The sequence below is a fragment of the Dermochelys coriacea genome, chromosome 21 (genome assembly GCF_009764565.3).
Source record: "Dermochelys coriacea isolate rDerCor1 chromosome 21, rDerCor1.pri.v4, whole genome shotgun sequence".
Taxonomy (NCBI): domain Eukaryota; kingdom Metazoa; phylum Chordata; order Testudines; family Dermochelyidae; genus Dermochelys; species Dermochelys coriacea.
The window spans coordinates 7,031,890-7,046,925 of NC_050088.1; the positions used below are offsets into that span (position 1 = coordinate 7,031,890).

Consider the following 15,036-nt stretch of genomic DNA (forward strand, 5'->3'; position numbering starts at 1 on the left):
TTAGAAAATAGCTTAACAGTGCAATTGCTATCCTGTGGTAGTACATATTTTACGTGTATAAATGCCTTATTCTTTTTAATTCCTGTCTACAACTTTTCCATGTATGAGAGAGACTAAATCAAATGGGTGAGCCATGAATTTGTTCAGAAGGAAGCAAGATGTGCATTCATTTTAGTGTTCCAGGTCTGAGTTCTGCAGTTGTGGGCTAGCTACTGAAAAAGATCTTTCCCCTGTACTATTAAGCTTTTTCCTGTGGCCAACTGCTCCAGTGGATCTGAATCATGCACCTCACACTTGGCTTGGTGCCTCCTGCCATTACCAGCTGTGAGATTTAACAGTACGCATTTCTACAGCACCTAAAACCGTCTGATGTGGTTGGGGAAACTGCTGGGCACTGTTGTATTAATTTAGATGGACTAAATGGGCCAAAAGTATTAATGTAACTCAGTCCACTGTCCAACATTAAACCATGTTAAACAAGGTCTGGGGTTTGGTATACAGGGACGCCAGGTCACTTAGTGATATGGCGCAAACACCATTAAAAATCCTTTTAACCTTTAATAAAGGATACAGAAAAGAAGGACAAACGGTTAAAGCATTTGAAATGTAAAGTATTAAATAGAGCTTTCAATTAATATCCCTTATTCCCTTTCACTGAAGAGCGTTTTAGGACCGTCCCTCTGTTTGACGGTTTTAGATGGCAAATAACTGTCCTTTGGGAGAAAGGTGAAGTTAGTTGAGTTGGGCTGGTGATGGTTAAAGTCCGATCCTTTTTCATCCCAGGTGGTATTTGGGATTTAGCTGGAGCCGGTAGAGTTGGTGAATTCATCTGGGTCCCCCTCTCTGGCCTAGTCTGGTCTGGTCCTGGCATCTCTCAGGATCAGGTTGATGAAGGACCGGGACCCAAGAGATCAAGGGGGGTGGCAGCCATGATGGTAAAGCTCGTTCCCATAGCCAGATTTTTTTTCTCACCAAAGTCTCTTTTTTCGTTATGGACCCCAAAAGGGAGGGATATGTGTAATAATAACTCATCCCCCTCATGATTTGGTCCACCAATTAGACCTAGTTTTGGACACACCAGTTTTGATTTACCAATTTTTGGTTCTACACTTTTCTTGTTTACCAGGCCCAATCTTAACACAGTACTGGGGCTATAGCAATAGGGCTTTTTGTTTGGACTAATTCAGTCTGCTGGCCTCCCTTTCTTACCTTTTTCCCATAATCATTTGTTGTGATAGGTTATTGTTGCATCTTATGATCTTAGGCTCACTTTTCCCAGGGAAGCTCCTAATTAGGATACGTTTCTAGACCCAGTTATCACAACAGCACCTTCTTTACTAGGAGTGTCTTGAGAACTGCTAACATTTACTCTTACTCTTCCCTAGCCACTATAATCTGAGCCAAAGTGACTAACATCAAAGGATCTCCTATGCCTATTTAGTCAAGATTTTATAGCAGTTACCAGCCCCTGTTCTTTGTTTCCATTTTCCAGGAGTACGCCCAGAGCGCCTCCCTGCATTTGATGAGGAATGCTGGCAGCTAATGGAAGCTTGCTGGGATGGAGACCCTTCCCAGCGTCCCCTCCTGGGCATTGTCCAGCCCATGCTGCAGCGGATCATGGACAGACTCTGCAAGTCAAGCTCTGAACAGTCAAACAAAGGGTTAGATGATTCTACTTGAAGGAAACGTGAAAGAACTGTTTTATTATGGGAGCGCTTTGACCCCCTACTTGCAGTTGTCTTTTTGGAAGAAGTAGCTCTTTCTCGGTAACAGGAGTTGCACTGGAGCAAACAAAAGATGTCTCGCCTCTGAGAGCATTATGGACGTTCCGACTTGGGTAGCAGCCAGAAAAATTCCATTCCAGTGCACAAGTTACCCCAGCCCCCATTTTTATTACAAAGATGAGCGAATAAATAAAAGATGGAGAATCCAGGTCATTTGGACTGCAAGGGATCTCTGCTAAGGGATCCAGGCTGACCAAAGGAAAAGCATCTGATGCTTTAGGTAGCAACTGAGTTGCTAGGGATTTATTACTGCAGTTCTCACTCCATGGTAACAGTTGAACCAAAGTATCTTCCATCTGCTGCTATCTGTGGTTGACCTTTAGTATATCCACCAGCTTTCCTTATCCTCAAAATGGAGCTTGGATGGTTTGGGGGACAAATGACGGTAACTACCTGGGGTGGAACCCTTAGGCTACAAGGGGTGGGGGGGATATGAGTGTCATTGTGCATTAGCTTCTTACAACACTCAGTATGTTTACATTGACAGGATCAGAGCATCCACACTTTACCTAAGGGGGAATTTCTGCATTCCACTGCAGCAGAAATACCCCAAAATCATAAGCTATCTGACTTTTCTTTTCCTCTGACTTGCTCTTAACCTGAAAGACCACTTTTTGTAAACAAGTTATTGCTTCAGATAACTCTGCTTAATAGTGGTTGTTGGTGTGGCTAACCTGGCCTTTCTTTTACAGTCTTTTGGGAAGATGGGGACTTCAAACAAATGGTTCTGAGAAATTGCACATAGTATTATAGAAACACAAAACGTCATTAGCAACTATTGACTGATGCCAAACCCACTGGAAAATTACCAGTTTGTGTTTTTAACTAAAATGCTTTCCTTGTTTTGAACTAAGTGTAAAGGCAATGACGGTTTTAAATTCTGGTATAGACATTTTAAATAAGATTTCTTCAACTTTTTAAAGTCATTTGCTGGGTGAAAAAGTACCCAAGGGAAAACAGATCTGCCATTCTTCAGCAGGGTGGGAGGGGGGTGCAGCGGTTGCTGTGTCCACATCTGATCTCTTCACTTCCTTGGGCTTTGCAGTTTGCTTGTATTAAAAATTAGAGGTCAATTTCAGGGTGTGTGTGGGGCAGGATAGTCCTAATACCCCTTACATGAAGGGCTCCTTCTGAAAATACACCCTTGCCACAGTGATTCCTCTCCATTTGGTTGGGCAAAGTTGATACTTAAAAGTGCTCGCGGGAAGGTGAGGGTAGAAGAATGGAATCTGAATGGAGGACACCTTTTGTATGTGTGAGGAAACTGATTACGTGGCAGCAACCCAACCCCCCCCCCCCCCACTTCAGGAGATGGGCCAGGCAGCGGCTTCATTTTAACAGGAAATCTAGTGTGCCGTGTGCAAAACCATGCAGGCATGTAAAATTATTACACCTTGCAGCTGGAATTGACTGGGTGGTACAAAGCAAAATTACAACCAGTCACCTTTTGCCTGTTAACAGCTTGAACAAAGATGAGGGATAAATAACCCTGCAGTGTTCCTCAACAGTCTAGTTTAACCCATCTTCTGTGTGCAATAAAACTGAAATAATGCTTTTTAAAAAAGATTACTTTTTACTTAACTACAGATGATGGCATAAAAACTGTAGTCATAGTTCCACAGACAGCTTGCAACCTCTCCAGTAACTTGAATAGAAATGGGCAGCAGCTATAAATCACATGCCCAGAAAAACCAATCTTTTCAAAGCAGGACTATTACTAGGAACGTCACTGCCTTGGTGTATATCTATGCCACCAATGACTTTAACAGTATTAATCAGTTTTATATCCGTTTACTTTGTTCTATGGTGGCTAGTAACTACGTTGAGAACTAGAAGAGTATAGGTCAGTATTTTTGCAGTGATAGACATAGTTTGTGTAACAAAACAAAAAAAAATAAATGAATAAAATTTAAATCTATATATGCAATTCCAGAAATGTCTTGTATAGCTTTCTCCTTTGTGGCACCTTCCTGACTTTTATCCTGTGCCTTTTTAATGCTGATTGTAAGTACCTTGAAGTCTTTGGGTTTTTTTGTTTTTGTTTTAAATTCCCCTGGAATTGTTTTATGTATCCACAACACAGAGGCCTGCACAAGTTTTCCCACACTTAATACACAGCCACTTTCCTATTCCCGCCCGGTTTGGCACTTGACCTGTTGCATAGCAGATTTCACATCACCTCTTTTTTTCTTTTTCTTCAAAAGTAAGAACTCTTCATTAAAGCAAAGGGAAAACAAGATGCATAAATGATTATCCTGTTAAAAGGCTCTACTAGCTAATGATGTAACCAAAGGCAGTTAAGTGAGTCCAATTCTAGCAGACTGAAAGGCAGTAACAAACTTGGATATTAATGTGTAATTGACAGCTAGCCTTATATAGGCTCTGTACTTCTCTCATATGAAGCAGCCTTCATGGCCTGCAGATGAATAGATAGATGTACTATAAAATGTACCCTCGCTGTTAAGTATATAGAAAGAGCTCCATGTTATTTAACAGGAATTCTGGTGGCTTCTGTTTGTATGTGGACCTAAATCAGTGGTGAGTGCCAGTAAAATAGTGTCATGATTTGCTTATTTTAAACAAGACACTCTGCATAATACAGAAATCCTTCAAAAGGCTCAGGCTGCCTTAATGTGCGTTGCAAAAATATACAAGCCAATGGCACTCTTTGCCCCTAAAATTCACTAGATCTACCCAGCTTTCATTTCCAGCCTCTCTCAAAGATACAGAGGTGGGGTTTAGACCTAAAAGGATTTGAATGGAAACTTTGTTTACTAAGCTGCATTCTGAGGTTTATGAACTGCCGCTAATTTGCTGGCTGTTCCAGGTGCTCCAGATAAAGCTTATTCTTCAGTCAGTGAGTTGGAAGCATGTAATAATAGGATAAAACTAATTTACTGAGCAAATGTAGTTGCAAGGTTAAGACTTAAACTTGAGAGCTGCTAGTAGCTTACTGTGCAAAGATAAGAGCCACTCATCCCTGATTGATTTACCAAGGTAGCAACTTTTCAGCTATTGCTCTGTCCAGGACAGAAGTGGCTTGATTGTTTCATACACTACATATTGTGGAATGAAATGGAAGAAAATGCTTCCTAAATGCAGTGGAAGACTGGATCATAGAGCCTCAATGTTCTGATGCTTTGCCACTGCTGTTACTCACTGTATAGCTGTTAAATGTACTGTATATCTGGATGTGTAGGACATTTCTTTGGCTGGGCAACTGCTGGTCGGTAGGTGGGGGAACCCAAACATGTATCTAAACCTACTTGAGAGGGTTGCTAACTACATTAAACAAACTCTACAGCTTGCTCGTTCCTTTTAAACTAAAAAGCAAGCTGCTTCAGTTTACGCTTTGCACATTTTTTTGAATGGTGATGCTAGCCTCTTTTTCCCCTCCACAGTTTCTCTTTGGAGGGTTAGAGGATATTTACATTTTATATTGGTTTACACATGGTGACAAGTTCTGTAGAATTTCAGAATGGGATTGAGTAATCCCTTTGCATCCCTTGCTGAAAGAATAGCTGTTCTTCTTTTCCTTGTGTTTATATTGCATTCTCTGGACCTGCTGGTCCTACTTGAAGATCTAAGAGAGATGTGACTTTTTTTTTTTTTTAAAGACTTTAAAATTACAAGGGTTTCCTCTCCAGGAGAAAACAGAAGCACATCTGCATTTAAAAACTCCCTCAGGGGCTTAAGTAGCACTAATGTTAAAGGTTTTTATTTTTACTTCATGCCCTTTATTTTGGGATCCTGTTGAACTTTGGCTGACTGAAGTTCAGTGGTGAAAACTGTTACATTTTCGGGGTTGGGGGAGAAATTAAGAACTGTATAGCCCCGTTGTAATGCATTTAGATTTTGTATTGCTTTTTTTATTTTTAAACTTGAAAGGACTGATGTATATTACATTGTTTAAAGGAAAAGGTAACAAACTTACCAAGTGTGTAGGAAAAAGTGCAATAACCAGGAAATTGACATCCAGAACAAACTAAAATTTTCCCCTTGTATTATAACTTTCTGCAATACTAATTTCCTTTCTGTACCAGGTCCATAAGGGTATTTTTAAGAGATGTGACTGTGGGTTAAGAAGGCTTAATTTAGTGCCATTCTCAACTGTCTGTTTTATAGATATTATATATAATTGTTAGAATGCACAGAACACTGTGCTGTATAATAAAGGTTACATTAACGTTTTAAGTTTTTTTTGCATTATGTCTGGCTTGTTTTCCCCCTTGACTATATACCATCCCACCCTATGTGTCTTCAGATAAAGTCCATAACCCATAAGCATTTGCTGAACTCCAATGAAATGTTGCAAAGCTAAACCTAGCCCTAGGATTGACACTGGTTTGCCTCTTATACTAATGTAAATGAATATCTACAGTGATGTCAGTGGAGTTGGACTTGCATAAACCTGGTATGAAATGACTTCCCTCTTGTACTCTGCTATGGAGGATACTTTGGAATGGATAAGTAGTGCTCTGAGCTGATGCTTTCTGCACAATCCCCTTACTTGGGTCATACTCCCTTTCAGTAAAATACTTCTATATTCACTCTCAGTAAGCTTTCCGAATTAATTATTGTTATTATGGCTGTAGCTTTTACTGAGCAGAGTAACCAGAATTTTGTTCCTAGCCGGTAGCTATGAAGGTTGAACTCTGTCATCTAGCTAAAACTCCGTAGTAACCCTATAGTGCTTCTCAGCAACTCAACCTTATAAGCTCTCTGTCTCCCTATCTAATGATCAACCTTGCATAAAGTGAGGGCCCAAGCAGAATGAAATGACTGATTTAGTAACAGGCAATAAATATGGCTTTCATCTTACAGGTAAGTTAGTAAAACATACCTCCTGCCTGTGTCTGACACTGACATTAATAGACGCTATAGTCTATTAATTTCTTTCTGTATGTGTGTTTGGGGGCAGGGTAAGGTATACAGTCACCTAATGAATGGGAGATCTCGCCCCTTGCTTTTACTAGTTTGTTTCTTAATTTCACCCTTTGGAAATGGCACTCTCCCTCTTTTTAAGCAACTGAGCTGCTGGAGACCAGAATCCTCCAGTGCAGAATCCTATCACTACCTAGGGAAGGAGTGATGTCAGAGCCCCTTTTACTGTATGAATGAAAACTGCTTATCAGTGTCTCAAGATGTGTTTTTTATACAAGTCCAGCTTCTCTTTCACAACTGAAGCAAAGTCAGTGTCAATTTTCTCTAACATATTCCATTACAGACCCGGTTAAGCAGGGGTAGCGGGCAGGGTCCTGTAGTGCTAGGCCTTTTCTACCACTCTATGGGGTTAGCTAGTTAGTCATTTCTATGCAGGGGGAAGAACAGACTAAAGATAACCCAGGGCCAAATTCTGCTCATGCATGCAGATTACACACCATTTCGTCGGGCCATTGCACAAACCATAGCAATGCCCCAATCAAAAGTCTGAGCATTAGAGAGGGCTTTAGTGCTGGTGCTGTGCAGTAACTCAGGAGCCTGGAGCAGAGCTTGCCCCTACCAGGGAAGAGGGGAAGCCTGTTAGGATAGCAAGTTCTCCCACGTGACGCTCCCCTGAGTCCCGCCTCCTCTCAGCTGTGCTCGAGCCCCGCCCCTGCCCTCGTGCACCCGGAACCTCTCTCTCGACCGTCTGCTCCAAGTAGGAATCTTTTTCCCCGTGCACCACTGCGGGCTGCCCTCGGCGGTGCCTGATTCCCTAGTCCGTGGCCCGGCTCGAGAGGCTGTGCTTCCCCTCCACCCTGCGCTCCAGAGCCGGCCGAGGGGAGAAGCCGAGGTCGGGGAGGGAAGCCGTAGGAGATCCGCGCGCCGGGAGGGGGGGGCAATTTATCAGGCAGCACTTAGGCAGCCCCGTTCAGGGAGGAGGCCCCCGGGGTCTTTGACGGTGAGCAGCGGGGACGGAGCGAGGCAGCGGCCAAGATGAACCTGGAGCTGCTCGGTGAGTGGGCGCTCGCGCTTTGCCCCCCCCCCCCGCTCCCCTCCGCCCCAGGGGGGCCTCCTCGGTGGGGGTCCCCGGGGCCGGGTCCCGCCTCTGGAAGGGTCCCCCGGTGGGTGCGCGGGGTCCCGAGGGCTGGGCTGGGGACGTGGGCGGGGGGATTCCTGGAGGGAAGGGCCAGCGAGGAGAGGCTGGAGAGCGGGGCCGGCGCGGGCTTGGCAGGGAGGAAGGGGCCCCTCGCCCTGGGGAGTCCAGGCCCCACCGGGTTCCTGGGGCGGAACGGTCTGGGCGGGGGAGGGGGGGGGAGGAAGGTCTGGTCCCCTCGGGTGACACTTGCTGGTGTGTCAGCATCACGCGTGGCCTGCGTTGTGCTGCTCCCGTTGTCACTCGCTTTTACATCCTTCCCCTCGCCCTGGGAACACGCAACTGTTTTGGGGGTAAGAGTGCTTTTGATTCTCCTCTTTACCACTTTTGCCTCATTGCCTGTCCCTTAGCACGGGTGGGAGCAACTCTGAAATAGGGTTGCTAAAAAGTGGAAAACCTGGCCAAGAGAAGAAAAAAACCAAACAAACAGAAAATTCTAATCTTGCAGTACAGAAGGACTCAGACTACTTAGGCGGGTGGATGAGGTGTCAGCCTGATGGTGGTTCTGATGCAAGCATGCTCTCGGTCAGTTTCACCAACACAGCAGCTCATTCATGTAGCCAGAGTCTATGCAGATTTATGAAACCTTGGGGTGGGGGGGAAGAATCTTATTTGAGAACTGACAGCGACACTGGGACAGGCCTCGATAGTTGGGGAAGTCTCATTACATCTGGGGTAAAACTTGAAGACCCACAATGATGTATACATGATTTATCTATGTTTGCTTAAAACATGATCCCGCTATATGCCCTTATTTCTCATTGACTGTACTAGGAGTTTAGCGTGCTTGTAGGATCAGACCATCGGTGTATTTGTAAATCTAATCTTTTAGAATAATGAGAGCAGACTTGTGTCTAAATGGAAACAACGTGGGATTGTTCAATATGAAGTATGCAATTTTTATAGAATTTAATTAAAGCATTATGTTTTTGTTTTATTGCAGAGTCCTTTGGACAGAACTATCCTGAGGTAAATCCTATTTTTTGAGAGGTCACTCTGTCTTTAGTTTTTATTGGATTACTGACTTGATTTTCCTTGTATTCAGTTTTAATCTTTCCTGTATCATTTAATTGTTGTTTTTAAAAAGCCAAAAAAAACAAGGCAGCTGTTACAGGGCTATACTTAATTGAGTCTTTAAAATAGGAAAGTCGTCATGCCTTGCAAATCTATCCATCCCAAAGTTAGCTGTGCTAATGCAGCCATTGTGCAGGTCTTGTTTGTAAGCAGTCAAGTGGAATAGGGAAGAGATGGCTGTGTGAGTATAAATCTCTACATTGAGTAGTTCGGTCTTCTTTGAGAGCCAAAAAACTATTCATTCGTGAACTTGTTACTTCTATATTATCATCAAATCTGGCATCAGGCTATTTGACTTTGAAATCTATCAGGTTAAAATATGTGGCTCCCAGAATTCATGAAAAGTATATTGCTAGTTTAAAACTTGGATTAAAAATAAAAAGTAGTCTCTGTCTGTCTTGCACCTGTGCTGGCTATTTGTTTTGTTTTGTTTGCCATTTGGCTTGGAGAAGGGGAATTTTAAATATTCTCCCTTTTCCCCTTCAAAATAAATAGGGAACATATTTCTGTACTTAGTGTGCTTTAGAAAATGCCCTTTTAAAAGCAATATCACTCCTAATGGTTGGGCTTAAACCTGGTTGAGTGTTCCTTCAAGATCTGGCTACTGATCATCCAAACATCTGGCTTTTTGGTGTTCAAGTAAAATCTCAGGTGGTAGCTCATACATTTTGCACTTAAGGTTTAAAAGCAGGTAAAGTACAGTGGGCACAAAGCTTGAAAACAGAAGTTTGGCTTCTCACTGTCTCTTCTGCCATTGTTTATTTCCAGGAGGCTGATGGGACACTAGACTGTATCAGTATGGCTTTGACGTGTACCTTTAACAGGTGGGGCACTCTGCTTGCAGTGGGCTGTAATGATGGCCGCATTGTCATCTGGGACTTCTTGACGAGAGGCATAGCCAAAATCATAAGTGCCCATATCCACCCTGTCTGTTCTTTATGGTAAGAAATTATCTTAGAGGTTGAATGTGAGTTTAAGTATTATGAAATTTCTGTACTAAACCAGAGTTTATAGGAGTCTCCTAAGCGATTATAGCACTCAGTTAATTAAAGCCTCATTCCTTACCTCCCCTCTGAATTTCCTAAAATTCTCTTTCAAGTTCAGAGATTCTCCACCTCTTTGATGTTGGACGCCACACTTTCCTCTCCGGGTTCCTTTGCCTTATTTTGCCTCTTTTCTCAATAGCTGTGAATGGCAGCCCTTTCAAATTTGATGCATCAAGACCACAGCATCAAGAATGCACTCCTGTAATCTAAAAGAGCTCTCTTTTTGTCAAGAGATGTAATTGGCACTTAAAAACAAAGAGTTTTAGAGGATACTTTTTCATAAAGCAACTTCATTCCAAGCTTTCACTCTATTCAGGATTATAATCTATGTATTATCATAATATTTCTACTTTGCTGTGAATGAAATTTGGTCAAATTGGTACTTGCTATGGGCCAGATACTGTGAAGTGCTGGCCATTCTCAAGACCCACTGAAGTCAACTTACAAAAACAAATAAATGACGATCTAAGCCAGTGCTTTGTAGGATCTGATCCTCTAAGTGAGTTTTAAAGAAATGATGTGCATAGTCAATCTGTGTAAACACAAAGATAAAAGCTACTTGGAGCTGTCCAATAGACAGTTTTATAATAGCAGCTCATAGTTCTAATAGACTAGTTAAACTATTTTTTTTTGTGAGCATAGGTTTTGTGTGTTTTTTTTTTTTTCCTGAAAGGTTAATATGTTTCTCTTCTCTTGCAGCTGGAGTCGAGATGGTCACAAATTGGTCAGTGCTTCAACTGATAACATCGTGTCACAGTGGGATGTTCTGTCTGGAGACTGTGACCAGAGGTTTCGGTTCCCTTCACCCATCTTGAAAGTTCAGTATCACCCCCGAGACCAGTAAGTTGTATGGAAAAGATCCCTTCTTAGGAGTCTTTTATGAGCTGAATGAATGCTCTCTTCCCCTATGGTTGTATAAGCATGAAAACATGTTTGTTAGATCTTGTAAAAGGATTTTCTAAAAACCTGAATGTTGTGTCTAGTCCACCAGATGCTCTCGCTTTAACGTGTTAGCAATGTGAACAAAATAAAAATGTTTTTGTTATGACTCTAACCCGCTGAAAAATAGTTTTGGGAAGTAGAAGAGGTTAACAATTTTATTTAAAAATTTCTTGTTGAGTTGGCACAATTGATGTATAAACTTGGAAAAACATCCATCAAGAGATGAAAACAAAAAGGAAAAAATAAACACCAGATCATATTGTTTTACGATTGTATGCAAGAATTAGTCAGGACAAGAAAACAAAGATTTTTCAGTTAATATCTGTTTCTCGTTAATGCAAGAGAGAAGTCAAGGAAACAAAAGAACTTGTATCATAGTCAGCTACAATATGGCCCTGCTTTTCTCAAATTCCTTCAACTTTTTTCGTACTGGTAAATGTGAAAATTGGAGACTCTAGGAAAAAAAGACAAACTGCTCAGCCTTCCTTTCCTCCTCTGCAGAAACAGGGTTTTGGTGTGTCCCATGAAATCTGCGCCAGTGATGCTAACACTGTCTGATTCAAAACATGTTGTTCTACCCGTGGATGATGACTCCGATCTGAACGTGGTGGCCTCTTTCGACAGGCGAGGGGAATATATCTATACAGGCAATGCCAAGGGGAAGGTGAGATCACACTGTGCTGATGCTCAGTGAGCGAAATAATTAAAATAATGCAATTCATGGTCCAGGTATCTAACCCTTGTAGGGATGAAGTCCTTTGTTTTGGCCTGTGAGGCATGTTCTCTGAGAGCTTCTTGAATCATTTCTACTATAACGATGCTGACCTTCCTTGGTAAAGCACTTTGACTCTATCTTTGAAATCTATAGATGAAAAATGCTATTTAAGCACTCTAAGTATTACTTGTATTGCTACTGTTTTTGAGATGATTTTTAGGGGTCTCTCTTCCTCTAATGCACCTAAACTGGTATAGATGTATAATTCTTATCAGAGGTACTCAGTAATGTACACCTGCTGATTTAAGCCTCTCACTGTGAGGTAGATATTCTCCCTATTTTTCTGAGAGGCAGCATGGGGCATAGAGTGGACAAGTTTCTTGTTGCTCAAGGGCACAAGAATTAGTTGCAGAAACAGGAACTAGAACCCAAGAATTCTGCCTTAGTCCCCGGCACTATACCCAGGTTAACACTTGCAATGTGAGGCTGTGTAATGAAGATACTGATTATTTTGTGTTTCTTTAATCTTCAGATCTTGGTCTTAAAAACAGATACTCAGGATCTCGTTGCTTCCTTCAGAGTAACAACTGGAACCAGCAACACCACAGCTATTAAATCAATAGAATTTGCCCGGAAAGGAAGGTGAGTAGGAGAAAATTGGAGGTGAATTGAAAAGTTTTAAGATGGATGAATGGATTGTAAAAACACTAACAGAACATATGATAATCCATATAGACACAGACATTAAAAGTAAATATATTTCCTTTCCAAAATTAGTTGCTGTGGGGGATGCGTCAACTATAAAATTCAGGGGCAATCCTAACAGCAATACACTGTCTGTTATGTAAATAGAAAATGTGAAGAGCTGGAAGTATGACAGAACCGTGTGTTGGTTTCACAGTTCTGGCTAGGTTTTAAAGGATAAATTTACTTTTGAATTACAAGTGGGAGAAATGGAAGGAGGGAAGATTAATACATCTCTAGCATACATTTTTTTTCTGGTTAGTGTAGCTTCATGTTATAGGAAATGTTTTGTTTATATTGGGCCCATACCTGCAAAGTGGTGTGTGCCTTCAACTCTCATTGACTTCAAGAGGGAATTGTGAGTGCTCAGTATCTTCGATATATGTTGAATGTATAATAAAAATTATGGTATTTTTCATGTTAGTTTAGGATTTAAAAAAAATACTTTTTTTTAAAGTCCTTGTTTCAATGTAATGAACTCTCTTCTAACTGGGTTCTCCTTCCCACAGCTGCTTTTTAATAAACACAGCTGACCGAATAATCAGGGTATATGATGGTCGGGAAATTCTAACCTGTGGGCGAGATGGAGAGCCTGAGCCAATGCAGAAGCTGCAGGATTTAGTAAACAGGTAGGAAGCAGCAGAGAGATTGGTGGCTTGAGATATAAAGCTACGTGCTTTGATGTAGCATTCGCTGCTCGGTGTGTTCAGACAAAGAATAGATCTCATTCAGGGTGGCCTTTGCTGTAACAAGGCTTTTAAACAAACTATAAGGCACAGGTTTCAAATGAATAAAAGAATTCAATAAACCTCTCACCCAAGAAAACCTAATAACCCTCTCCCATGAAACCTTCGGTAGAATCCCGTCTTCTCCACATTTGCTTTGTTTTATGAATGGATCACTTGATGATTACCTGTTCTGTTCATTCCCTCTGAAGCACCTGGCATTGGCCACTGTCGGAAGATGGGATACTTGGCTGGATGGACCTTTCACCTGACCCAGTATGGCCATTCTTACGTTCTTATGTTTTTAATTCCCTTGCATGCAGGACACCGTGGAAGAAGTGTTGTTTCTCTGGGGATGGGGAGTACATAGTGGCAGGATCAGCACGGCAGCATGCCCTTTACATCTGGGAGAAGAGCATTGGAAACCTAGTGAAAATCCTCCATGGGACCAGAGGAGAACTGCTGCTAGATGTAGCAGTGAGTGTGTCTCCCATAATTTTTCTGTCAGTTATAATTCTAACAAACGTACATTCTTAATCCACTTAAAAATAAACTTTTTCTTTCTCCCCTTTTACCATCTGAATAATTCCAGTGGCATCCTGTCCGACCAATCATTGCTTCCATTTCCAGTGGTGTTGTATCAATATGGGCTCAGAATCAAGTGGTACGTATTTTACAGATTAATTTCCATAGGGAATAGTAGCCAGTTAATTCTCTCTGGGCAGGTTGTATTTTGGGCATTCTGGCAGGCGATGCTCCACAGAATTTTCTTTCCAATATGTTACTGAATTAGGTCTTGAGTGAGCAAAATATTTAAGTGTGTGCTTAACTTTAAGCACAGCAATTAACATTAGGGGATTACTCATTTTCTTGAAGTTAAGCCTGTGCTTAAGCACCTTGCTGAATCAGGGCCTTATTGCAGAGCCTGAATTCTCAGATAATGGGAGCAATGTCCTTCTCAATTTATTATTTGTAGATAACAGATCTGAGAACATAATCACAAACAAAAATGGTGAAACGTAGCATGCGTCCTTCTGGTTATGGGAGTTCTTATCTATGGGCAAAGAGTCTATAAGATTTCAAGGGATGAAGGAAATAAAAATGACCAAATCACCACAGAAACTCACTTTTCCAGTGTTTAGTCTGCCATGTGACTATGAAGGTCAAAGAGGGGCTGGTCTTGTGACAGTGCGCGTGCTTTGGAGGATTTTGGGGCAGAGCTAGAGTATAATTACACAGATGTCGCACTGCAGCTGCTGCTTGTTTGCACAAGGTAAAGTTCTCTTTGAATTTGCGGTTTAGGAAAACTGGAGTGCCTTTGCGCCTGACTTTAAAGAGTTGGATGAAAACGTAGAGTATGAAGAGAGGGAGTCAGAGTTTGACATTGAGGATGAAGATAAGAGTGAGCCAGAGCAGACAGGTAACATGTAATGCGAGTATGCGTGTAAAAGAAGTCTGGCTATCAGTGCCATTGTTTATTAAGTAATTCCTATGTCTGGATACATAGTAAAATAGAAATTAAAGATATGTGATTAAAAGCAGTGGTAGCAAAATGATAGATGATAAAACAAGCTAGGATTATTGGTCATAGGCAAAGTAACACGCTTCACTTACACTTCTGTTTCCAAGGTTTATATTTGACATCCAACACTTCATGTAAAAAATGACTTCAGCACCTATGATTCATAGGCCATACAGAGTGAAATACCTTCGCACAAACAAGATAAAAGCAGATAGCAAACGTGCAGTAAACCTCTTGGAGGGGGTCACTATTATTAGTGGGAGAGGAAATGTTGAATTTCAAGCAGTAACAATGTAACTTCGCCACATGGTGGTGCCAAAAGAAACCACCAGAGGGAAAGATATTTAAACCAACAAAGGGTAGGAGCTTTCAAATGACTTATAAAATCTGCCATTGCCAAAATAA

At 41.6% G+C, this 15,036-nt stretch overlaps 2 protein-coding genes across 11 annotated transcripts in view; both read left to right on the top strand.

Annotated features, from left to right (window-relative positions):
• DSTYK (dual serine/threonine and tyrosine protein kinase) overlaps positions 1-5,978 on the top strand; it is a 59,069-nt gene extending 53,091 nt beyond the window's left edge. Inside the window, exon 13 of the mRNA XM_038379913.2 lies at positions 1,493-5,978. Within this exon, the coding sequence (XP_038235841.1) occupies positions 1,493-1,680 (188 nt within the window). The 3' untranslated portion in view covers positions 1,681-5,978. The remainder of the gene's footprint in view (positions 1-1,492) is intronic.
• A 1,391-nt stretch (positions 5,979-7,369) lies between these two features.
• The window catches only part of RBBP5 (RB binding protein 5, histone lysine methyltransferase complex subunit), a 168,345-nt gene continuing 160,678 nt past the window's right edge, over positions 7,370-15,036 (top strand). For 6 of the 10 annotated variants that reach the window (XR_006276466.1, XR_006276467.1, XR_006276469.1 and 3 more), the window contains exons 1-10: positions 7,580-7,722; positions 8,807-8,832; positions 9,706-9,878; positions 10,683-10,823; positions 11,427-11,589; positions 12,173-12,282; positions 12,894-13,013; positions 13,433-13,586; positions 13,702-13,773; positions 14,412-14,529. Coding sequence is in view for 5 of the 10 variants with exons in the window: in XM_038379868.2 (XP_038235796.1) it covers positions 7,704-7,722; positions 8,807-8,832; positions 9,706-9,878; positions 10,683-10,823; positions 11,427-11,589; positions 12,173-12,282; positions 12,894-13,013; positions 13,433-13,586; positions 13,702-13,773; positions 14,412-14,529 (1,096 nt within the window). In the remaining 5 variants the exon portion in view is untranslated. Of the gene's footprint in view, positions 7,723-8,219; positions 8,389-8,806; positions 8,833-9,705; positions 9,879-10,682; positions 10,824-11,426; positions 11,590-12,172; positions 12,283-12,893; positions 13,014-13,432; positions 13,587-13,701; positions 13,774-14,411; positions 14,530-15,036 lie in introns of those variants that run through there. The other 4 variants (XM_038379867.1, XM_038379865.2, XM_038379866.2 and 1 more) reach the window with 4 other exon arrangements.